At 37.5% G+C, this 24891-nt stretch overlaps 2 protein-coding genes across 5 annotated transcripts in view; one reads left to right on the plus strand and one right to left on the minus strand.

Moving 5' to 3' along the window:
- Positions 1-10901, plus strand: part of LOC125225418 (solute carrier organic anion transporter family member 4A1-like) — a 142954-nt gene extending 132053 nt beyond the window's left edge. For both annotated transcript variants that reach the window (XM_048129130.1, XM_048129131.1), the window contains 8 exons: positions 3502-3604; positions 6256-6377; positions 6796-7041; positions 7424-7631; positions 8104-8303; positions 8564-8708; positions 9636-9818; positions 10528-10901. In XM_048129130.1, coding sequence (XP_047985087.1) covers positions 3502-3604; positions 6256-6377; positions 6796-7041; positions 7424-7631; positions 8104-8303; positions 8564-8708; positions 9636-9818; positions 10528-10771 — 1451 coding nt within the window. In that variant the 3' untranslated portion in view covers positions 10772-10901. The remainder of the gene's footprint in view (positions 1-3501; positions 3605-6255; positions 6378-6795; positions 7042-7423; positions 7632-8103; positions 8304-8563; positions 8709-9635; positions 9819-10527) is intronic.
- A 7269-nt stretch (positions 10902-18170) lies between these two features.
- Positions 18171-24748, minus strand: LOC125225459 (vacuolar protein-sorting-associated protein 25-like). 3 transcript variants are annotated; one of them, XM_048129195.1, is made up of 3 exons: positions 24598-24748; positions 22532-22896; positions 18171-18864 (listed from the first exon to the last, which is right to left on the minus strand). In XM_048129195.1, exons 1-3 carry the CDS (start codon positions 24645-24647, stop codon positions 18752-18754), a joined length of 528 nt encoding a protein of 175 aa, XP_047985152.1. In that variant the 5' UTR covers positions 24648-24748; the 3' UTR covers positions 18171-18751. The 3 variants fall into 3 exon arrangements, with proteins under 3 accessions (XP_047985152.1, XP_047985153.1, XP_047985151.1); XM_048129196.1 differs by lacking the exon at positions 24598-24748 and adding an exon at positions 23330-23468; XM_048129194.1 differs by lacking the exons at positions 18171-18864; positions 24598-24748 and adding an exon at positions 23330-24587 and having other exon boundaries at positions 22733-22896.
- Positions 24749-24891: the final 143 nt, after the last annotated feature.

The raw sequence follows: 24891 nt of genomic DNA on the forward strand, positions 1-24891 counted from the left end.
AAAAATAGGTAAATTTAATGTTTTTCCTACTCAGAATCACGAGCCCTTTTGATCCTACCACGCAGAAAAAAGTGTCCCAAATTTAATTTTTCCACTTCGTTACCATTTTTCGAAAACTTTTTACGGCGGTTACAAAATGGAAAGTATGCAAAATAATAGAAAATTTTGGGACCATTTTTTTGCCTCTTATTTTTTGTCCTAGATCTAAAGGGCTAGTGATTCTGAGTAGGAAAAACATAAAACTTACCTACCTTAGAAAACATATTTTGGGTAATTGTTCTCGCGAAAATGCTCAGGTATGTACCTAATATGTTTCCACAAGTTGACTACTTAACTAAATCATAATAAAACGTTATTTGCTAGCTTAAAATCAAATGCTAGCTGCCCGAGTTGAAATTCGAACTTTTAATTACTGATCTTGACTTGATAATAATGTTATAGACAAGAAGTGTAAAGGAGTTGAATTCATTGTTTACACATGCAGCGATGTGTACAGAAACATTTTTGCGACCATCGTGAATGAATAAGTAAATGTAATTGTAAACGGTCTCATCGGAAGATCAGCGCTGAAAGTCACCAGCGACACGCTGAGATAAGGCCATTTCGTGGCACTTCATTCCTCTCTGATTGTGTTGTTGTGTGTGATTAGTCCTGACTGTGCTCACGAATAAATTCTATTCCATTCTAGTTATTCTATTCTAATTTCCATAATTTAAGCAAACCCGTCTTGAAGAAACTTTTTTTCAATCACTTCAACTCTTTCAACTTTTTTTTCATGGTACCTTAAGATCTTACCGACTGCGCCATATAACATCTATACGGGAATGTCTGTTTATTTGTCCGTCTTTCACGGCAAAACGGAACGATGAATTGACATGATTTTTTTAAGTGAAGATAGTTGAAGGGATGGAGAGTGACATAGGCTAATTTTTGTCTCTTTCTAACTCGAGCGAAGCCGCGGGCAAAAGCTAGTTTAATACAATATAAACTGATCAAGGCTGCCATAGTGTAAGGTTGGAATCAAACCAACATATTTTGTAAAACCACTCTTGAAAATATGCCACAGGTGGAATGGGCAATGTCGATAAATGGGTAATGTCTGTTGTTGTTTTAATATATTCAATGGGCAGAAATAGTACATTACATCAGAGGCCGGGAAAATGAGGATTTTCGGCCAAGTGGGTATATACGGCCGAGCGAGCGTGCGAGCGAGGCCGGATAGGGATACGAGGCCGGGAATCCGATTTCACGCCGAGGCATGTATAGTGCTTTTCTCAAACATACAATGAAATAAAAAAAAATGCTCTAAAGGACAATATTTTATAAAAAAAAGTTACTTTGCAGGCCTAGGCCTAAAAAATAATATGAAATCCCTTTACAGTCCTCTCGAGTTGTTGCGCCCAAAAAGCGATACTTCCCAGCCCATTTTAAGGAACGTAAAGACAATATTTCATTGCATGTTTGAGAAAAGTAGTTTTAACTTCAATATGTCAATAAATAATTAACAAAGTCTGTTCGAAAAGAGAAGTCATGAAATGTATGAGTACTGATACATTAAAACTATTATAAGACGAAGAGAGGAAGCGAAATTATTATCTTTCCGCACAGACTATATTTTTAACGCCAGGCACTCAAATCTAGTCCATATCCGTTTACAAGTGCACTGCAATGGCTAGTATCACATCAACATCAAATCAAGATAGTGTTGGAAGTCCGAATGCCTCGTACAATGTGATTGTTTGCACTGTAAACAGATGGACGCGGTTTGTTCTACATCAAGCATTCATATCCATACATTATGCATTGCTATTCATACCGTTTGTCGTTTTAGTGGGAATTCTAATCATTAGCTGGAAATGTGAGTTTATTTAGTATGTTTTTGCAAGTTAATATGCACCTGTTTTGTTACATATTCAGCTGATGCAGAGATTCATATGAAACATACACAAAAAGTTATTTACTTTATTCCACATGTAGTTAATTTGACAATACTTTTTTTAAGCGCTAAGCTTTTAAGAGCTATGGTTGATAGTGTTGATACGTTGTAGTATACCCACGTGCGTAGTAAATATTTGAATTATCGAAAATGTGGTATTATCAATAAGTAGCGCGTATTTTTCTCTACACATAAACATAGGTGCTTCGGCTCGCACAATTTTACAATCAAGTACGTAATTTTTTTTCTACCTGATACTTACTTATATACCGTTAATAGATTTTGTATGCTATCTTAAAATGTAGCAAGGTAGACAGATAAAAGATGGACAAAGGAAGAAGTGACTCTATGGAAAGGCCCTGACGTAAAAAGAAAGTCAGGACCACCAAGAAAACGATGGAGTGACGACATTGCAGCTACCGCCGGCCCAACATGGATGAATAAGGCAAAAGTCAGGGACGAATGGAACAAATTGGAGGAGGCCTTTACCCAATAAAATGAGGTTCCTAACAACATAAAAAAAATACTTACATGAAAATTAAGTTTAAAACTAACAAATAAATATAGTATCATGCACAAAGAACCAACTTAAAAAGTATCGATAGCAAAGCGTGAAATAGCATAGTAAAGCTTTCACATCACGACGATCTTAACCTCGGCTTTTAGCTGTAAAAATACGCCGCGTCCTGATCCGCGCCATTTGAGACGTTTGCCAGTTACTTAGCCATAAGTAGTTAGGGCCGGCCGATTGTTTTCAAATAAATCATAGGCCTAATGGAATTAACAAATAGTCGTGTGCGTGTGGATTGAGTGAGCACCTTCCGAAAATAAAAAAAAAATATGCAGATCATTTAGTAAAAGTTCTAAAACAATTGTAAAACGAATCTCTGAATTTGTAAAAATATAAATCAAAAGATACAGCCATTAACATGTGCTCACTCAGTTCTCACAAACTATCAACTTTTTTTTTAATTTAATTAAAGGAAAAATGAAAAAAAAAAAAACATTCGCACACATCCAGCAGGCCTCCGTGGCGGAATTGGAAGCGTGATGGCCCCGGCAAGGCCAAAGGTCGCAGGTTCGAGTCCTGCCGGAGGTGTGAATTTTTCCATTTTTCCTTTAATTTAAAAATATGTAAAAACATAGTCTAGTACTTAATGTGTAAATTACAAATGGTCAACCAAATCTTGGCACCAAGAATGATGTAATACGAGACTGACAAAGCCCGTACAGAAAAACTTACCCCTGAAATGAATGGGCTTTTAAGCTTAAAACTAGAAGGCGCTGTTTCGCAGTCTGGAAGTGGCCAAAATCATAATTTTCCCCAACTACTTTTGCGTGTTTTTATTTTTTCCCAATACACGGTTTAATTTTTTTAATGGCATTTTCGCTTGGTTCAAATGTAAAAAGTACTATTTGTTTGCTAAGTATTATATTCTATTTCTTTATACTACGTCGGTGGCAAACAAGCACACGGTCCGCCTGATGGAAAGCGGTCACCGTAACCTATGAACGCCTGCAACTCAAGAACAACTAAATGAATAAATATATTTTGCTTGTTTCAGGTGTATACTACACAATGGCGGTGGTGGGCCCAGCGTTGGGCTATGTTGTGGGGGGACAGATGCTCAAGATCTATACGGATTTCGTTACTGTGGACTCCGAAGCGTAAGGACCTTTTAATTCCGATTGTTTTACAGATTTAATTAAAAAATTAAATATGAAAAAACTACTCCATATACTAGCTAAAAAGATAAAAAATAAATAATAAAAAAATCATAAACATGAATATTTTAGAGCACAATGTTATAAAAACTACTAGAAAATGCCAGATTTATTGGTTTGGAAAATTTTATTTGCCTTAGGAACACGTACCTAACAAGTACCTAAGTAAATCTAATTTATCAGAATACCCTAAGGGTCCCCCCACATCTAGCGTCTCGCGAGCGTCGCGTAGGGCAAACTGTATGGGCAAAGCCTGACGCCGCGTCGACGTCGCGTCTTTTTCCATACAGTTGGCCCGACGCAACGCTCGCGAGACGCTAGATGTGGGGGGACCCTAAGATCCGAGAAGAGTCCTGAGGGACTGCCGCAAAATTCACTCTTATTCCGGTTGATAGAAGCCATGGTTAACTAACGTATCGACGTCACGCACCAGAAATCTATGGAAATTCCCATTAAAAAAAAATGAAATATTCGGTAACAGTGCAACCGACCCTAAAAGTCACTGGCACTCTGGTCTTAAAAAATTGGACAAGTATTATTATTATTATTAATATATATATAATTTTAAAAAAATCTCGTTACCACAGACAAGCGTTATACTTTTAATATCTCACCCGACACGCGCAAGGCTTCATTCAGCCAGTACCTCTCGCTTTCATTGTGTTGCCAGCCAAATTAATTTCAGTTTTCAGCTCAGGTTTCGCATGATTTTCCGACTTTTGAACTGCAGTTTTGTGGTATCGTTTTAATATGCGTGGATGAGGCCGTACAAGTGTTTGCCTTTTGTGGAGTTTAACGATTTTTAGCTCCGGGCTGTCGGAAGAGGGGGTTGCTGCGTATTGCGAGTTCTTTATTGTGATATTTAATTTTATCATGGTGGTAAAGGAGCGGAAGGCCCACCCACAGACTCTTTGTACCGTGCGACATCGTAGTGTCGTTCCGTTTTTTTATACACATAATTATTGATTTGAAAAGGACAACAATACAATGTTGCCACTTTTTAATAACTACTCTTTTTTGGCAGTTTGTATAGTGCATCCCTACTGCGTATTGAAAATTCACTTTAGTTTTCGCAAAGACAGCGGTAAAATTTAATAATTAAGTGCAGATTTTTGTTTGTACGCATTGTTGGCCTGGCTAGTTGTTTTTAAGGCGTACAATACCTAAGCGTAGCCCTATTTAAGTAGCACATTTTTGATATAGGTACGTTTCAACTGATTTAGATGCAACCCTGACGGTCGTCGTAGTGATTTGGCAGTTGTTCTTTGTCATCCTACTTCTATGGTTAAATTCTAAGCCAAACCATTTGACTTAGTTCCTTTTCTGTCGCTAACGATAGCAAAACAAAAAGAGCAATTATAATAATAGTCCAAAGCTGAAGTATGCGTTTCCCGTTTAGCATTTGGAGCGGGGTTCTATTATTTCAATTCATTTTAGATGCCCTTTATTTTGACGAGTGCTCTTGAGTTAGAAATACACTGAATTGTTCATTTAAATGACTGGTGCATACTAGGTATGCAATATGATTTATGCAAATAAGTAGTAAACTCGATCTATGGGAACAGAGGGCCAAACCAAGAGGGCATTGAAAAAACGACAAAAATAGAACAGTGAAACTCTGAAACTTATTCATGGAAATTTTCACGAGTTGATTAAGATCCTATTTATCGAAAAGTTTGACTTGTCTGCCTGTGTGTCGGTCTTTATCATCGTAGCTTTCGAACGGATGAACCGATTTAGATTTCGTTTTTTTGTTTGAAAGCTGAATTAGTCGGGAGTGTTCTTAGTCATGTTTGATGAAAATCGGTCCATTATACGGTGTCGGGGTTATTATACTTAAGTACATTGTATGATGACGAGTTTAGAGACATCACATAGAACCATATTTCTAGATTTTATTATTCAAATCCCATTACATAGTGACCAATGTCTTTAATGTATGCAAGCGAGCGACTCATTTAGCTCAATAATCAACGCGGAGTGTTCGTCAAACATCAACGCATCTCGATTGCTGAGCAAACCGCAGGAAATGCTCAAGTTGAGCGACGACGCTCAGAGCGTTGAGTAATTGAGCGCTGTGCTTGAAAAATTTGTGGTTATAGTAACAAGCAGTAAAACTTTAAATAGAAGAGGCGTTTACAATGAAATTGTAATACCTAAATTGTTATAATTATCTACCTATTATTACCTACTTAACATTATTTGCTACATCACCGCTGGAAGTATTTTAATCTGATTTTATTACCTGTATATCATAATTATAATTAGAATACTTCATAATCCTTCTACTTCAATTACACCTCCAATTAGTCGAAGGAATTTGATCGAATGATCGCTCCAATATTTCTGCAATATATTTTCATACGTACAGTCGACTACAAAGATAATATTATGTATCCATTTTTTCACCTTATTGCATTGTAATAAGGTGAAAAAGTGTATACATCTCTTTGTAGTCGACTGTCCATCAACTATGGCGAGTACTACTTAGTACTAACTAAGCTTGCTCTATGCCTTCATGCTCCTAAGTAGGTAGGTAAGTAGGTAAGTAAATTAATATACCAATCATTCGGAAAAATATTTTTTATCTCCAGTCTCGGTATAACTCCAGTGAGCTCCGTGTGGATTGGCGCGTGGTGGATCGGATTTCTGCTGTCAGCTCTCCTCTGCCTTATAGTTGCAGTGCCACTGCTGGCCTTCCCTTACGAGCTACCAGGTAATTAGTAAAACATATTAACATCCTTAAAGAGCTGACCATTCTCAATCCTTTACCAGCTAAGAGAAAACTGGGCCCACTACACAATCAGTTATCGCTATAAGTGTTTACAAATCTTGTGAGAATGAGGTCGTTTATCATCAGAATAGGATCCAACGGGAATACCTATGGTGGATCCTATGCTAACGATAAACAATAATCTTCAAAGGTCTCCAAGGATCTCCAAAAACACATGCCCAGTCACATGTTGCTCAACGATTCCATACAATCTTATGCAAATAATTCGGTTAATTTTATCTGCTGCTTTCTTTGGCTACGTGAACTCAGCTTTGGCAGGCCAAATCTGAGTTCATCTTATAGCATCTACATTTGCCACCAATGTCTCTAAAAATCATGCTTTGACTATTTTCTTTTCCAGGTGCCGAAGAGATCCGTAACTCCAAAGTCTCCGAAGCCCACGACTCAGCCTCCAAATCCGCGGCTTTCAGCTCACTTCGTGAACTGCCTCGAGCGGCAACAGCACTCCTTCGGAACCCTACGTTCCTGTTCCTTAATCTGGCTGGCGCTAGTGAGGGAATGCTGATTTCTGGCTTCGCTGCGTTCCTGCCTAAGCTGATTGAGAACCAGTTTGCTGTCAGCGCGTCCGAAGCTGCTTTGCTGCTAGGTGACTCTCTTTTATGCTAAAACTGCTGAAGGAGTGACTGATCTGAGGAGTCACAGGTTCCTATCTGTGTCTCTTCCAAGTGCGGAATGTAGAAATTAAGAATGTCTGCACCTTTACTTCCCCTCTGACATGATCAGCCAACGATAAGAAGTTCCACTACCTCGGAACCCTACATGATCTCAAATCAGAAGTAAAATCAGGAAGACCCAATATGATTTTCTCTGAGTCTCACAGTGTTGCCTATCTATCTACCAAGAAATCCTTCCTTGCCTCAAATTTTTTAATAGAAGCTTCCCCAAAAATCAATTGTTAACTTATAAATCTTACGTTTTATGGAAGCTTCTCTCAAAGCCAATTGCTAACTTCAGAATCCTTTCCCCAGGAGTCATCACAGTCCCCGCCGGCGGAGGCGGTACCTTCCTCGGCGGCTGGCTCGTCAAACGCTGGAACCTGGCCTGTGCTGGCATCATCAAGCTTTGCGTGGCTGCTACGCTGGTCGCAGCTGCGTTTACCTTCAGCTTCGTGCTGACGTGTGATGATTATCCGTTTGCTGGAGTCACTGTGGGATATAACTCACCTAGTGTGGCTGGGTAAGCTGTCTTGTTTGTTTTGAATAGTCAGATAAAGGTGGCCCCTGAAAAAAATCCGTGTCAGTTGTTTCTGCAACTGACAGAACATTACCTATAACATGACCTTGCTTTGAATAGATAAGTGTGACTGTATTAAACATATCTAAATATTTTTTTCAATCTCTCTTAGGCCCAGTTGCACCAACCACTTAACTAAGGGTTAGTGAGCTGTCATTCGTCAAATTCCATATAAAATGGTGGGTTAATCCTCCATTTTCGTTGGTGCAAGTGGCAATTAGACAAATATCTGATGTCAGGGGTTAACATAAGAACAACAATGATGTCAGTGGAGCAACTGACGTTCTGGCTTCTCTTCTTCTATTTGATATATTTTTCCTTGGCTCTCTACACTTAAAGACAAAGATCCTGATGACGAATAGTAATGGTATGATGACTTCTATTCTAACTTTTCAAAATAATAATCTACCCACAGCTCTGACCGATTGGCGGCGGCCTGCAACACAAACTGCAGGTGCTCCGGGTCTACCTTCGCGCCCGTCTGCGGGGCCGACGGCATAGTTTACTACTCCCCCTGCCACGCCGGCTGCAGCACGGGAGTGTTGGCTGGAGCAGCTCAGTTGTACAGCGACTGTGCTTGCATCGGGAATGGGACCTCACTGTATAGTGTTCCAGGTGGGTTCACAAACTACTGGATATTCTAGATTCAAGTGCTGGTGGTATCGTTTAACTCCCAACTAAGTCTCCCCAATACATTTTGTACTTGAGAAACAATCCCCAGGTTTTTTGAAAATGCTAAGAAGCCAGATCCAATCCGTAGGTTTCGGATACGAGATCCCTGCTTAATCAATGTAGGTTAGTATTCAACATTGTTAACGAAGTTGTGCTTAATATGACTACAGAGTATTCTGTCAATTGCGTTTTATATTCCACAGATTCGAACGTGTCAGTCCCGTACGAAGCTATCAACAGCATCTGCAGCTCATCCTGCCCGTATCTGTGGCTGTTTGTGTTCCTCTCCTTCTGTGTTATGCTGTTCACATTCATAGCGACCATGCCTGCCCTTTCTGCCACACTCAGGTAAAGAATAGACTCATCATCAAAATTTCACAACTCCTCCTCCTCCTCCTCTTCTTTCTCAACTCCTTTCACAATTCAAAATTTTACAACTCCTCTTTTACTTTCAAAGCTGTTCGACTCTGGAACTCTCTACCTCCGGGCATTAGACGGGCTCAATCTATTTCTGTTTTTAAAAAAATGCTTAAAGAACATTATTTATCTCTCCCTTAGTGATCGTATTGCTATTTTTACTCTGTGGTTGGTATGATTGCTGTATATTGTTGGTTTGTTACTATATATCTGTCTTGCTGTATATTACTATTTAAGTATGTTTATGTATATTACTATTTAAGTATGTTTATGTAAGTCTATTTATATTCTCTTATATGTGTATGTTTATTCAATTTGTGTGTTGGAAATTAGAATAAGTATGATTTTTCATTTCGAAGCACCTACTCTTTCTGATTATGTTTTTTATTTCCGCTACCCAAAGGTTGTCTGGTAGAGATCGCTCTTTAGCGATAAGACCGCCTGTTGTCTGCCTCTATTTATAATCATTTGTTTTGTCTCCGCTGTATCTTTTTTCTGTATCTCTTGCTGAGGTGTGCCAATAAAGAGTATTCTATCTATCTATCTATCTATCATCTATAGGAGCGTAGACTATTTCGTGGAATGCTCCTATACTGGGTAAAATAAAAAGGACCAACCATATTTTGCATAGCGACTTTTGAGTTCATAATGAACAACTTTTACTATGACCAATGCTGAAACTCGAAAAAAAATTGGCTGTTCCAAAGAAATTAGCGGCATCACGTCAGTCGGAGTCGGAATGCATGAAATAGAATTCTGTCCCTGATTTCGTTGCTCTCTACTCCTACATTATGTAAAATTAGGTTCAACAAATTCAAGAAACTGTTCAATTTTTTTGTCACTTTCATACATTTACAGATGCGTACGCGAAGACCAGCGTTCCTTCGCCCTCGGTATCCAGTGGATCAAGGTTCGACTCCTCGGCACTATTCCAGCTCCACTGCTCTTCGGATTCCTGATCGACTTATCATGTTCGTTGTGGGCGCGAACTTGTGACCGTTCTGGGGCTTGCTTGCTGTATGACAACTATAATATGAGCAGGTTAGTTATTCATATTGAATATGTCTTTGTCTCTTCTAGATTGTCCTCTTAACAAAAATTTTTGGGAAAGCGGTTCTTGAGCGGTTTCTGGGACAGTTCTGGAGATACGATTTTTTTTCCCTAGATCATCCAAAATCTGATATTCGAAGCCCTATTAATATATTTTTTGTGTATGGTGTTAAATGCATAATCTGTTAGGACCTAGGACCAAGTTTACAAGGACAAAACGAAGTAAATGACACCACAAAGCCCCCAAAAAAATTTGTCAGACCATGTGCCAAAACCCTGTATTCTCAACTAGCTTTTGCCCGTCTTCGCTCGCGTTAGAAAGAGACAAAAAGTAGCCTATGTCACTCTTAATCCCTTCAACAATTTCTATTTAAAAAATCACATCAATTAGTTGCTCCGTTTTGCCATGAAAGACGGGCAAACAAACAGACACACACACTTTCCCATTTATAATATTAGTATGGATTTTAAATATACTGTACGAGTAGGTATCGACAGATTGCCCTTGTTTTGGGATTTACTTGGGGAAATTAACTCAATGATTCCTAATTTTCTTTTTGCCTTTTCAACATCAGAAAAACCGTTCTAAGTCCATTTTTTAAATACATTTCATGGGTGATCCTAAAATAAAAATCCGTGTGATTTTCACATTTGTTCCCTAATTGAAATATCGTCTTTAATAAACCCCTTCTCTTTCCAGGTACATGCTAGCCCTAGCCCTCCTAGGCAAGCTCTGTTCTCTTCTCTTCTTCTTCCTCGCCTGGTGGTTCTACAGACCGCCGGGCGGCAAGACGGGCAACGCCGTCGTACCGTCCGTAGACCTCGTCGTCTGCGCAGAGAAGGCCAACGGGGTTGCTAACGGGAATGTTCCCAATGTTGCCAATGGGGAAAAAGTGGGGAACGGATATTGTAACGCGGCGTTGGAGTGTAGTGAGCATTTGTAAGATTTTTGGTAAAGGACTTTCGGTAATAGTGCTAATACATGAGCGTACGACGACCGTACCGCACCCAGCACGGGAAGCATGGTCGCGCGATAGACGATAAAATATCAGGCCGTCCCTATCGCACTTACAAATAGTGCGATAGGGACAGCCTGCTATTTTATCGTCTATCGCGCGACCATGCTTCCCGTGCAGGTCATCTAATTATTATCCTGTAAAGAATAACTCTTTCTGACTTACGTGTATGGTACGGTCGTTTATTAGCTACTTAAAGATCTTGGCACCCTTTGATACAGATAAAATATACCTAAATAGTAATTTATTCTATTGATTCATGAATTTGTACTTTTATATCGGTAACATTTTACAAGAAAATGTAACATAGAAACCCAAAAAAAGATAGGTCCGATTCACGCTCGATTGAAATAAGTTTTGATCCGAGATTATACCTACCTCTGAATTGTAGGTATATTTCTAATCATAGTTTTCAAGATTAGGTACATAATTATACTGTAAAGGTAAAGGGAATATGTACTTTGGTCCATATTATAGTGGCTATAGTATGTATTAAAACAAGTCAAATACAGAGTTATTTGTACTCAACATTAAGCATGTTAAAGTCAATACGGGTAAATGTGTCTGATTTTGCCTTTTTTTAACCCCCGACGCAAAAACGACGGGTTGTTATAAGTGTGTCTGTCTGTCTTTCTGTCTGTTTGTCTGTCTGTGTGTGTATCTGTCTGTGGCATCGTAGCTCCCGAACGGATGAACCTATTTAGATTTAGTTCTTTTTGTCTGAATGCTGAGTTAGTCGGGAGTGTTCTTAGCCATGTTTCATGAAAATCGTTCTACTAAATATGTCGCAGTCGGGGTTTTTTTCAAAATTTTAAATTTGTTAGGTTATTGCTATTTGCTACTCACGTTTAGTGGTAGACGTATTGAACTCTCAATAAACACTAATCATTGTTTAAACAGGCCAGACACACTTTACCATATGACGCAATTACCCGTATTGACCTTATCTAATTTCAAAGGGTTGCTAGATTTAGATTTACCTTGGCACACAAGGTATTACCTAAAATACCTAATACTTAGGTATCCAGTATTTTATATTTAGGTATTAGCCAGGTGAATGGTAACTTTACCCATTATTTATATACTTCGGTTCTAAGTAACTTTGTTTGAAAGTCGATGTACATTAGTCAATTTTATCGATATTTGTGTATTGTTGAACAATTTTTGATAGCTTGCTAGCAATTACAAAAATAATATTATAATTACCTACCTAAGTACCAATTTCAGTCGCAAAGTATGTTTTATGATATCTTGTAGAAACTTGAGAAATATGAGGGTAGTATTAAAATAATCAAAGACACTGCCGACATCTTAACTATAAAACTCCCGTGAGACTCAAACATATTTAAAAATATTTTTTCAGTACAGATGGTGTTTTTTTACACACTAGTACGAGAAGTGGTTCATTATATGCCAGGTCGAAACTTTGAAGGCTCATCTGTACTGAAAAACGTCGTACGATACACGTGCAAAAAGGAAATTCGTAACTCGTGTCGATTTAAAACACTCCTTTCGGTCGTGTTTTAATTTATCGCCACTCGTTTCGAACTTCCTTTTTTACGCACTTGTATCGTAATGTACTATTAAGCGGGTTACTCACGTGTTAAGTCGATATATAGCGTCCCCTCAGGAGCCGCGCACACAGAGCAAGCGCCTGCTGTATGCGTCGCGCTCTCGACATGTAAAGGCGGGGTCGCTACTCTTGAGAAAGATCCTCGAAAATGGATCGAAACATGTCGAACGCTATATCGACTTAACACGTGAGTAACCCTTTTAAGTATTTTTAAAATACTGCCGATATTATTTATTGATCAATTAATTGATCGTAGTAATTATACATAGAAAAATAAATCACATACAGACTGGCAAAAAAGAATAGGAATGTAACAATTTTTTTATCATAGCAACATTTAGGTACTGTTCTCATACGAAAGTGACTCAATAGTTGCCACATGCAAAACGGTTTACATAGACAGTGGCGCCCCTATTAATTCCTAATATTTTTACCAGGCTGTACCAAAGCACAGAATCAAAATATTTTAGACGCTTTTTCTACGGTTTTTGATGTTATGTACGTGTAAAACTACCCTCGATTTTCGCATGTACATTAATCATTCCAAACAGTTTAGGCACGTCCTGACTTGTCAGTATCAAAGCTTACACCTGTGGGTTATTTTACCACAGTAACATTGACAGTGACTATTCTGTGCCTATTTCAGGGTTGTTAAACTTGTTAAGTAACATTGTTACTCAGCGTCAATATTACCTTGTTGAATAAGCAATAAACAACGAAATGTCACTTACCAGGCAATAATTGTCACTATTATGAAACAAGTCAATGCGCACCCTGCCAGTGTAAGTGTCAAGCCGATTTATTCCTGACAAGTCAGGACAGGGCTGAATGGGCTAAAAGTAATCACAAAGATTGATTGATTGTATGACAAAATAAAGGTTAGAAATTCGTGTCCGATTTGACAATGTAGATGGCGCTGTACAACTATAAGTGTATACCAGTGGCGGTTGGTGAAAATTTCTGCTAGGCAACACTCAGCAAAAAGAAACCTACCTTAACATTAGGTACCTACTTTACTAGTAATCAATTTTTTGGCAAGCCGGTGGGAATCGGCTTGTATGGACCAGCCGCTGCTGGCTGATGTATACAAAGTGTAGTGCAAAAAGCTTTTCCCTCGTATTTTTCCAGAAACATTCGTATTTGTCATGCTAGTTCAGACAGCGTTAGTATGTCTTATATGGTATTTAATCTTAACAGGGATGACGACTATATAAAAAAATGGCATTCTGTTTAGTCCGTCAGTTAGATCGTCCAAAAATACTAAACACATGTTTTTCGTTTTTTCTAATTAATATAAAAATACAAGGATATAGCAGAGCATCAAAGTTCCGGAGTGGGGGCTTGTGACTTCACTTCTTAGTAAAAATTGTACCTAGCCGTGACGTCACGCGAAACTTCAACGCACTGTACCGTCGTCATTTTTCGTTTACGAGAATAATATGTGTCCAAAATTCTTTGATAATCTAACTGACGGACTAATTAGTTTTTTTTAGTCGTCTCGTCTAATATTTTAGTCACTATAAACCCATATAGCGCCATCTGCAGTCAAAACATGGTCTGATTTTGTAGTTTACTCGTATGTTACAGTCAATGGATCTTTGGTTACGGCCTGTTGTAATTGTAAAGTATCTGTGATGTGTAGTTTTAACGATATTTATAACCGTTCATATTACTTTAGGGTTTTTAGAATTGTATTATAGTATTTATAATAATTAATTTATTATACAAGCGTGTGTAGTTTATAAAAATATGAATAATGTGTTTCCCAAGTTAGTAGTCAAACGAATTTGTTTTTGTGTATGAATTTTACCGCAAGTTCTGTCATACTATTTTCGCATAAAGAGTGAATTTTGGTAACATTTTTGATACTCTAAATATTTATTACCATTAGCAAAATCGAGTTCGTTTTACTATGATTTCCCTTTGATCGCCAAAGACGCCTATACACGCGCAAACAAAACGCCATATTCGCGTCATGGCGTTTTCTTTGCGCATACTTTGCATGTCAAGAAATAATTGGCAATATCGTACCTAATACCTATAGCTGAGTTTAGACCAGCAAATTATTGCTGCAAGTTTTGAGACACCGACTATAGGTAAGAGTGAGTGGCAAATATCTGCATCTCTTTCTTGCATATACTTCTGTCTCAAAACTTGCAGCAATAACTTGCTCGTCTAAACGTGGTCTAAACTTAGCTTATCACCTGCAGCCTGGCAAAAAAAGAGTAGAATATAATAGGGGCGCCACCGTCTATGCAAACCGGCTTGCATGTGGCAACTATTTTGACACTTTTCGAGAACAGTTGTGTTGCTATGGTAAAAAAAAATCTACTCTTTTTTGTCGAGGTGTAGAAAATGCTACGAGTTTATTTTTTATTCTAGTCTTTATATTATATACTACTAAGATTTAATTTTATATAAATATTGAATAATATTTTACTTATTAATTTTGACGGATTTTGTGTGAAAAAGTCTTTGGTATCAAAGGGCTGATGTAAACACAAAATAATCCATTTTCTTGCGCTAAGCAAAAAAGTTAAAAATTACCATAATTTTAAAAGGCGCGAGAAAATAAATATGGCTTAAGCCTTGAGATAAAATAATAGACTAGAAAAGTACAATGTCTAACAGCACAATTTTAATGGATTTAATCGGATTTTATATTATTTATTTGGCCACTTATTTAGTAAGGTTTGTTGTTATTCCAAGGTATAATAAAATTGTTGTACAACTTATGAGCATGCGACATTACCTAGGTACATTGAATTTTTACATCGGTTTACCATCTTTTTCTGTTTTTATTGTAAAACAGTGACTTCGTCAAACTTAGATAAGAATAGGTACCTATCCTAAATAGCAATTCGCGCAAATAACACTAAAAACATAAAAGATGATAAACCGACACGGTGTAATATGAGGAAACCGAATAATTTTAACAGCGTAAAATGTCAAAATGTCAAATGTCATTTAAACTTTTCTGGATTTCGCCTACTTTCATAGTTATAAGCTTTAAAAAAATAAAAATTACTTATTGTTAAACGTTGTTTTGATGGCGATAACTATAGTAAGTAGTAACTCATTGAAAAGAGTATTTTTTCTTAGAAAATTGTTAATTTTCATTTTAAGTGCCAGTTTTACAAGTAACATTTACTTTTACGTGAAAATACATACAAAAAACAAAAAAAAAATCCAAAAAAAGTGTTTTTGCGAAATTAGCTTGACGTCATATAACATTTTATTTTGCCCTCAGAAATGCGTAGTTAAAATCTTTCGGTTTCGTCACGTTACACCGTGTATATTTTTATTAGTGGTAGGTAAACTTCGGGCCCATTTAAAGTATGAATTTTCTGATGTTTTTTTGTCTTTTGCCGTAATCTGTTAAACAAAAGCCTTTGTTTCTATTATTCACAGCGGCTAGCTCCCGTTTCTACAGCACGTGCTAGTCTCAGTGTAGTTAAATAGCAACTATCATGATAACAATAAGGTTCAAATTTATGAAACAGTTGACAGTATGCAGGTAACTTTTTTTGAAGATGACAAAACGTGTTATCTCCGAAAGGGGTATTTATGGATTTGAACCTTATTACTATCATGATATTTGCTTTTTAACTACACTGAGACTATAGCGCATGCGCTGGAGACGGGAGCTAGCCGCCGTGAATAATAGGAACAAAATAAAAGAAACAAATTTTGTTTAACAGATTACGGCAAAAGCCAAAAACCCATCTCAAAAAATTCATACTATAGGTACAAGGTACGAGAACTCGCATGAGAGTTTTATTACATTGCGGTATTGACGGCAGTGCAAGATTGAATGTAACCTTAACAGTCCGCAATGTAACTAATATCGCATTCGAGTTCGCGTGCCATGTAAATTAGGCCTTAAATGGTCATGTGATCATAAGACGTATTAGATGTTGTACAATAGTTGTTATGGGGTTTTCTATTGTCGCGTAGAATTTCTAGATTTGCTTATAAATGCAATAGGTTATTGGGAAATAAATGTACCTAACTGCAGTATCGTCATAGAACCGTTTATATTTGGCCTGACGTAGTCCTTTAAGTCTCCGCCACACACAAAACGTTTTGATAGCGTAGCGGAATGCGCGAGTTCCCACCGGCGTCCGCTGGGCGCAACGCCAGCGTCCGGCGCACCGCTATCATTGCGCTCCGTTAACGCTACGCTCTTAAAATGCGCATGTGTAGCCGAGCTTTAACGTAACCAAATTTGTGGTTTAATTGACGGTTGGTATGAAGTACAATGGTTTAAATAATTCATTAAGCGCTTAACCCCTCAGACGCCCTGTTCCAGGTATGTCCCAGACAATTTAAGCTGTATGTAACAAATTGAAGGATTCAGTAGCAATTTTTTGCATGACAGCGGCGTTCCAGGGTGGCTAGCCGAATGGCACAATCGCTCACGAAACGCTCACGAAACGAAGCGCTAGTAGATATCTATCTCTATCGCGCTTGTGTATTGGCGCGACAGAGCCAGCGGCGTATCGCTTTCGTTTGGCGTCGGAGAAATGCCATTCGGCTACGGGGCCTGGGGTCAATTCGGTTACTTATCCCTTTGACTGTCAAAGACGACCAGACTCGCTAACCTAATACATGCATTCTTATTACGTTCAAAGGGCGTCTAAAGGGTTAAACCAGTACGCAGTTTCATTCGGTATTTGATATTTGTATTAACGCTACTTTGTAAAACATTAAATATCCTGAATATTGTGTTCAACCGACCACATTTGATAAATTTTATTACACGAACCATATCGGCAGTCTTATGTGTAGGTAAGACGATTTGGATACTGTACAATTTTACACTGTAAATTATTATTAATTAATGAAATAAATTATTTAGAAAAAAAAACCATTGTGTTTTTTAACTATAAAACTCCCGTGAGACTCACACATATTTAAAAAATATTTTAAGCGGGTTACGCATTACATGTATTAAAAACGTATCACGTATTAAAGATCCTCGAAAATTGGATCGAAACATGTCGAACGCTATATCGACTTAATACGTGAGTAACCCGCTTAAAATATTTTTTTAAATATTGAGTTTTTTTTTAATACCTAAATGAAATTATTTTACGCATTAAAGCAACCATTAAATTTTAGTGCCATTTCACATTGATAACGTTCAGTAAAGTTGTACGCATTAGGGATACGACATTCGACTGTGTAAGGCCTGAGTTGACCCGCAAAGCGTTTGATTCGGCGGGGCGTGTAGAGGGACGGGCTAGCGCTTATATTACACGCTACGCAGCGTCGACTGCGGACACTTGTATGAGCTTCCATTGTTTTGATATGGACGCCGCAGGTCTTACTAGAGATGCACCGAATATTCGGTTATTATTCGGTATCCTGCCTATTCGGCCCTTATTTTAATATTCGGCCGGATACCGGATAGTGATGTACTATCCGGCCGGATACCGGATGTGCTATTTTTGATTGAATGATTTTGAGGTAAACAAATCAAACGTAAAAAAACGGTTACGGTTATAATAGGTACTTATAATCATTATTAAAAAAAATAAACATTTAAACTTAAACGGACTCCGCGCGAAGTTCACTAGGAAACAAGTCAAAACCTGCACGACGCGCCCGATCACTGCTTAAATTGAATATTCGGCGGCCGGATACCGAATATTCGGCCGGTGGTTGGGCCGAATATTCGGTATCCGGTATCCGGCCAAACAACTATTCGTTGCATCTCTAGGCCTTTCACTAAGAAATAAAACATTATAAAATATCAGATAATATATTCTAACATCATAAAAGTTTAACTTAACAAATGCATTCAAAATATACTTAAAATATTACTATATTCAGAGGCGAACACGTACCAATTCAAGAGATTTAATTCAGTGAGGGCCACGTGAGGGCACTTGCATACATCTTCATACGTTAGTAATGGACGCTGCGCGCTCCGCTGATCGCTACGAGCGAACACTCAGTTCGCACACTTATTTATTGTTTCCTTTTCGAGATATTTACCAAGCTGGTTTAATAATACCGTTGGGGTACCATGATGCCTATTCGAATCCTATTCACTTGCGTATTTTAGCATTAGAAACCAAGTAAGCGATTTTCAAGCATGTACTCCTATTGGAAAACACAGCAATGTAATGATTATATTTTTTTACTATATGTTTCTTTTACGGTGATTCTCAATAAGAATACACATCAAAATTGTTTCTCTGTTTTCTATTGCTAAAAATCGAAAAATAAGAGTTAGAACAAGGTCCCTTAAGGAATTTAGTAAAACTAACTGTCAATTACCAATTTCCATTTGCCATTTGGGACTGAGTGGGAACTCACAGTCACGGTTAGAAAAACTTAACTCCCTGGTTGTCATCAAATTCCATCAACTCGCATTTGCCTTTGGCTTCGAGTGTCTTCAGCGCCTTAATTAGAATCGTCATGTCCAAGCCGTGGAACTCTGAAATGTTACATAATTTACTTATATTAGTTGGTTAGTGAGGGACCTTTGTTTGCCATTTAGTCATTAAACAGAATCAACTAAAATAATGATTCTATTAATGTTATTATCGATTTTACTTGACGCCACAAGAATTGGTTGATAAAAGTGAATTTCATAATTAAATTTACCTTTATCAACCAATTCTTCATTCAAGACACAGATTTGTATAGGGAGTTGTCTATTAATTCTGATTTCTTCTGATGATAGTAGAGAAAGAAATAACCTTAAATAAAAAAAATTGTTTGTCTGTAAAGTCGGTTTACGGACGGTAGTTTAACGTGATAACGTCAAACATTACAGTAGTATAGACAGGGGCGGTCAGAGTATAGCAAAAGGGGCCCGATTCTGGGACGATTCACGTTTTTTTATTTATTTATTTATTTATTAAAAATACACAAAAGTTAACAGTATTTCACCAAAGCACTTATGTGGTAATATAGTAGTAGTAGTAGTAATACACTTTATTGTACAAAGATAAGAACACACACAGTAAAAAAAAAAAGAACACACACATAATTTGTACAAAGGCGAACTTATCCCGTTAAGGGATTTCTTCCAGTTAACCTTAGAGCAGTTAAAGGAGATTGGATTGGTAATATAATTATGTACATGTTAAATTGACATAAATAAAAGCAAACACACTTAAAAGTTAAACTATGGTTATTACATTAATAACCTAAGGAGTGTAGAGTCTATGAACCTTAAGAGTTTTCTGTAAAACACACCAACACTATCAGCAAATATGTCAATATCGTCTGTCTCCAACATGATGCGGTTAAGAGCAGCTCGGGCTCGAGCGGTGCGCCGGCCGCCGCGAACAGGCGCCGCCGCCGCCGCGCCGGCACCGCGCCCGGCATGCCAACCACCACATTCGCTCTTGGCACTTGCAGCCCCATTCTCTCAAGCACGGATGCGTCATCTACTCTATGGTGAAACAGTTGGCGGTAATGCATAATATGCAGCAGTTTCCGTCTGGTTTCTAGAGTTTGAAGACAAAGATGGATACATATATGGGTAATATCCGTACAGTCGTTTGTAAATCTGCCTACAGAACTTCCTCTGCACTCTTTCTAGCATAGTGTTTTGTTCTTATTAGAAAGAATGCATTAAAATAAGCATCTTTTATAAATTAAAGTTTTTTTTAAAACCTACTAATTTAGGAGTTAGAGTGGTGCAAAGTTGCAAAATTTTCCCGTAGCATTACTAAGGCGCCAGAGACAGAAAGCGATATCGACGGAGCCCCGCTTATTACAGAAACTGCACAGAATAGGAGCCTTCGTCCGTTTGAAGATACCTAACGAACCTAACCTATACCTATATAAAAGTCGTCATTTTGTATCCTAGACCGTTTGCAAGACACGCGTTAATTTTATTAAAGTGCTAGTGCCATTTACTAATCTTAGAACCCTAATATCTCAGTAAATATTAATGGAGAAGAAAAAGTTTATATAACAAAACATCCTTATTTAAATTGGTTATATTGGTAAAAAAATCTCTGGCGCCTTAGTAAATACTATGGGAAAATTCGCAACTTCGTACTGCTCTAACTCCTAAATAAGTAGGTTTTTCAAACAACTTCATTCTATAAAAGATGCTTATTTTAATGCAATCTTTCATGTTTTTAAATTACAAACACTCAAAAATAATAAACACGGGCGCGCCATCTGTCGCAGCTGTGGTGCTTTACTCAGGCCACACGCTACAACCATACCGACTTTTGTGTCAAAGTGACAGTCAGCAATGTCAGATTCCACATTGGTCATTAATTTTGGAATCAGCACCCCCTAAAACCTATTTTACGACACCCATGATGCCTTTTGTGTCAAAGTGACAGTCAGCAATGTCAGATTCCACATTGTTCATTAATTTTGGAATCAGCACCCTCTAAAACCCATTTTACGACACCCGTGACGACTTTTGTGTCAAAGTGACAGTCAGCAATGTCAGATTCCAAATTGGTTATTAATTTTGGAATCAGCACCCCCTAAAACCTATTTTACGACACCCATGACGACTTTTGTGTCAAAGTGACAGTCAGCAATGTCAGATTCCACATTGTTCATTAATTTTGGAATCAGCACTCCCTAAAACCTATTTTACGACACCCATGACGACTTTTGTGTCAAAGTGACAGTCAGCAATGTCAGATTCCACATTGGTCATTAATTTTGTAATCAGCACCCCCTAAAACCTATTTTACGACACCCATGACGACTTTTGTGTCAAAGTGACAGTCAGCAATGTCAGATTCCACATTGTTCATTAATTTTGGAATCAGCACTCCCTAAAACCTATTTTACGACACCCATGACGACTTTTGTGTCAAAGTGACAGTCAGCAATGTCAGATTCCACATTGGTCATTCATTTTGGAATCAGCACCCCTAAAACCTATTTTACGATACCCATGACGACTTTTGTGTCAAAGTGACAGTCAGCAATGTCAGATTCCAAATTGGTCATTAATTTTGGAATCAGCACCCCTAAAACCTATTTTACGACACCCATGACGACTTTTGTGTCAAAGTGACAGTCAGCAATGTCAGATTCCACATTGTTCATTAATTTTGGAATCAGAACTCCCTAAAACCTATTTTACGACACCCATGACGACTTTTGTGTCAAAGTGACAGTCAGCAATGTCAGATTCCACATTGGTCATTCATTTTGGAATCAGCACCCCCTAAAACCTATTTTACGACACCCATGACGACTTTTGTGTCAAAGTGACAGTCAGCAATGTCAGATTCCAAATTGGTCATTAATTTTGGAATCAGCACCCCCTAAAACCTATTTTACGACACCCATGATGACTTTTGTGTCAAAAGTGACAGTCAGCAATCTGAGGTACTACATATTTGTAATCTGAAAGTAATCAAGTCAATAATTTCAGTTATTTTAAATCGACTATGATTCCGAATTATTGGTAATAGTAATTATTGTATAGATGATTAGTGATTCCTTTATATGTAATGGTAATTTACCGTTTCACTTGATTACATTACAAGTAATCTGACACCCAATAGTGGATTACAAAGTAAAATCAAGTAATCGTGTAATCCGGAATCGATTACGATTTGCCCATCTCTGCGGCGCTGCTGCAAGTTTTGAGACAGAAGTATATGCTAGAAAGAGATGCAGATATTTGCCACTCACTCTTACCTATAGTTGCGTCTCAAAACTTGCAGCAATAACTTGCTTAACGAGAACAACACACGGGCGCGCCATCTGTCCCAGCTGTGGTGCTTTACTCAGGCCACACGCTATAACCATACCGAGCGCATCGATCAGCCGCTTAGTTCCAACGCGCGCCAATAGATGGCGCAAAAACTATATTGCGAAACGGGACAATGACGTCATCTTTTTCGTGCATGCTGCCCGTAGTAACGAGTTATTAGACGTTATCACGTCAAAAATGATTTATTTGACGTTCGTATGCGCATTGTAATATGCCTACTTGGAAAATAGATATTCCATTTCATTTCATTTACTTTCCCATGACATTAAATCCCTGTTAATAATAATTCATTTCAATTATTCAGGCTGTCAAAACGTATAGTAAGAGTGAGAAAACAGTTTCAATATATTTAAAATACAGTATAAAATTTTTTAAGCAAGTTACTAACCTTCATCAACAGTATTCTCCCCCTCCCGCAGCTCAAACAGCGTACACACAGAATTATTCATCCCATTACTGCTCGCCCAGCTGTACACCATATTGCCCCACTCATCCAACGAGTGCCAGTACACTTCCCACACATTCTTACTCTTATCCAACGGAGCGGCTTGCCCCATCTTCCCCATATACTCTAGTATAGTTAGTATCGACTCCTGTGATAGCTTTCGGTTGATAGATTGATTGTTAAATAGAGGACTATTCTGAGCTTCTCTTATGTCTATGGTGGATTGTTTTGTAGTTTTTAGGTAGTCTGCGATTAGGTGCTGCCATGCTTCGAGTTGTTTAGTTCTGGTCTCCGAATGGGGTTGAATTCTGGAAAATAATTAATTTAGAATAAGTTGATGTGTTCAACTACAAATCAAATTATTTTATTGAATATTTTTTGATTTCTTTTTTTTTTTCAAATTTAGACCGTACCACCCTCCGGTGGTGAAGACGTTAGCCGCGTAAGCTGAAGAAGCTGAAGACCCGGGTTCGATTCCCGGCTCGGCCACCAGTGGGCCTTGTCGTTTTGTCTTTCGAGTATGATATCTATTTCAATTTATAATTTATATATAATAGTGTGACTACTTGAAAAAAATAACAAATCAAAAAATATTTAATAAAAGAATTTAATTAGCTTGCTTTATTTTTTTAAATCACAATTGGGAAAAGAGGGAAACGATCATAGACAGATTAGTTCGAATTTCTTTTTTAAAAGATAGTAAATATTCAAAAATAAATGCCTCACTCTTCTGATACTTACACCTTCATTTTTCAACTGTTCTTCGTAAATCTCAACTAGTTTCTTTTCCATTTTCTCCCTTTTTCTTAAAACCTTCGGCAGTTTTGGTTCTAAATCTGCCACGGATGCCCTGAATGGTATCATGTTCTCACCCACTTGTATGAAATATTCATAATCTACGATTAACTGCGGTGTAAAAGCTATCATGATAGAGCAGTCTTTAGCTACAGCTGATATTAAAGCTTTATGTAACGGCTCTATCTTTTCAAGGAATTTTTCTTGTTCTGTCGCACAATGAAGACTATTTTCTGGGTCAATATGTTCTAATAATGATGACACATAGTCTAAGGACTTGTCTTCTAAGTTGTCTGTTGATATGGTGAGTTCTTCTGCTAGCCTTTGTAACCTTTGTATTTTATATAACAATGTTCCCTCATTAAGGTTAGAAGTGGTATGACAATGTATATTCTCCTTGATAAAAGTGACGTCATCTGAGTGGTTGTCTATTTGAGTATGTTTATTTTTATACAGTAAAGTTTCTATTGTAAAGCTAAAGAATGCACTAGTTGATTTAAAAATATGCATTTTCTTTATAATTTCGTGAAATTGATCTTTGTTTGGCATTTTATAAATAATTTGACCATTTTTAAATATTTTGAAGTTGTTCTGTGGGTTTTCTGATAAGTGATACAAGGCAGATTTCATTCTGTCCCTGTCACCAGAAAATAAATCAAGCGGACAGTATTTACTGATGTTAAGAATTTCATTTTGCCGTAGTTTCAAATACTGTTTTAAACAATAATAGCACTTTCCATAGTTTCTAAAACATTGTGCCATAAACCCTTCCTTTGGTTTTATCTCTACACAATAATTAACACCGTCTGGATTCAAAACTGTTAAGTTTCTCGTCTTTATACTGTAAGGACTTATACAAAATTTTGATAACCTTTCAGTTGGCCTAAATGGTTTTAAATCATTGATTAAACCTGGTAATTCTTCTGTAGGTAACTCTATTATCTCAAGTTTACATACAGATCCATTGTAAAGCAAAGGGTTCATGATAAAATTTACAAAATCTAGAGACTTTCGCAACTCATTCACATCAACGGCTTCTTCATCTTCTTTGATAAGGCGGAGCACATAAGCGGAACACAGCCTCTCTTCTTGAATACCAATCACAATATGAGCATTTCCCTCATTGATATATCTCCAAGTTTTCCCCAAAACCGACATTGTTTGTCGAAACAAACTGACTAGTTTTGCACATACAGAAAAGTTAATTTACTTACGTAAAAAACGGAGGAAAGTTGTACTGCCAAGGCCAAGATATTTCTGCCATTATAATGTACTTTATACTTCTATAACTACAAGTTTGTAAAGAAAATTAAAGCTTAGAATAAAATTAGCTAAGTGATAAATTTTCATACAGCTTCAGCTGAAAATGACAGCTGGTATGACATCAGATCACGCTATTTGAGTTACAAGATCAACTTATTAACGTTTTAAAACTTATCTCAAACCATAGGCGATGGAATTAATCGCGATTTTGCGTCGAATCGGTATTTTTAACCGACTTCAAAAAA

Source organism: Leguminivora glycinivorella, chromosome 4, assembly GCF_023078275.1.
Source record: "Leguminivora glycinivorella isolate SPB_JAAS2020 chromosome 4, LegGlyc_1.1, whole genome shotgun sequence".
Lineage (NCBI taxonomy): Eukaryota > Metazoa > Arthropoda > Insecta > Lepidoptera > Tortricidae > Leguminivora > Leguminivora glycinivorella.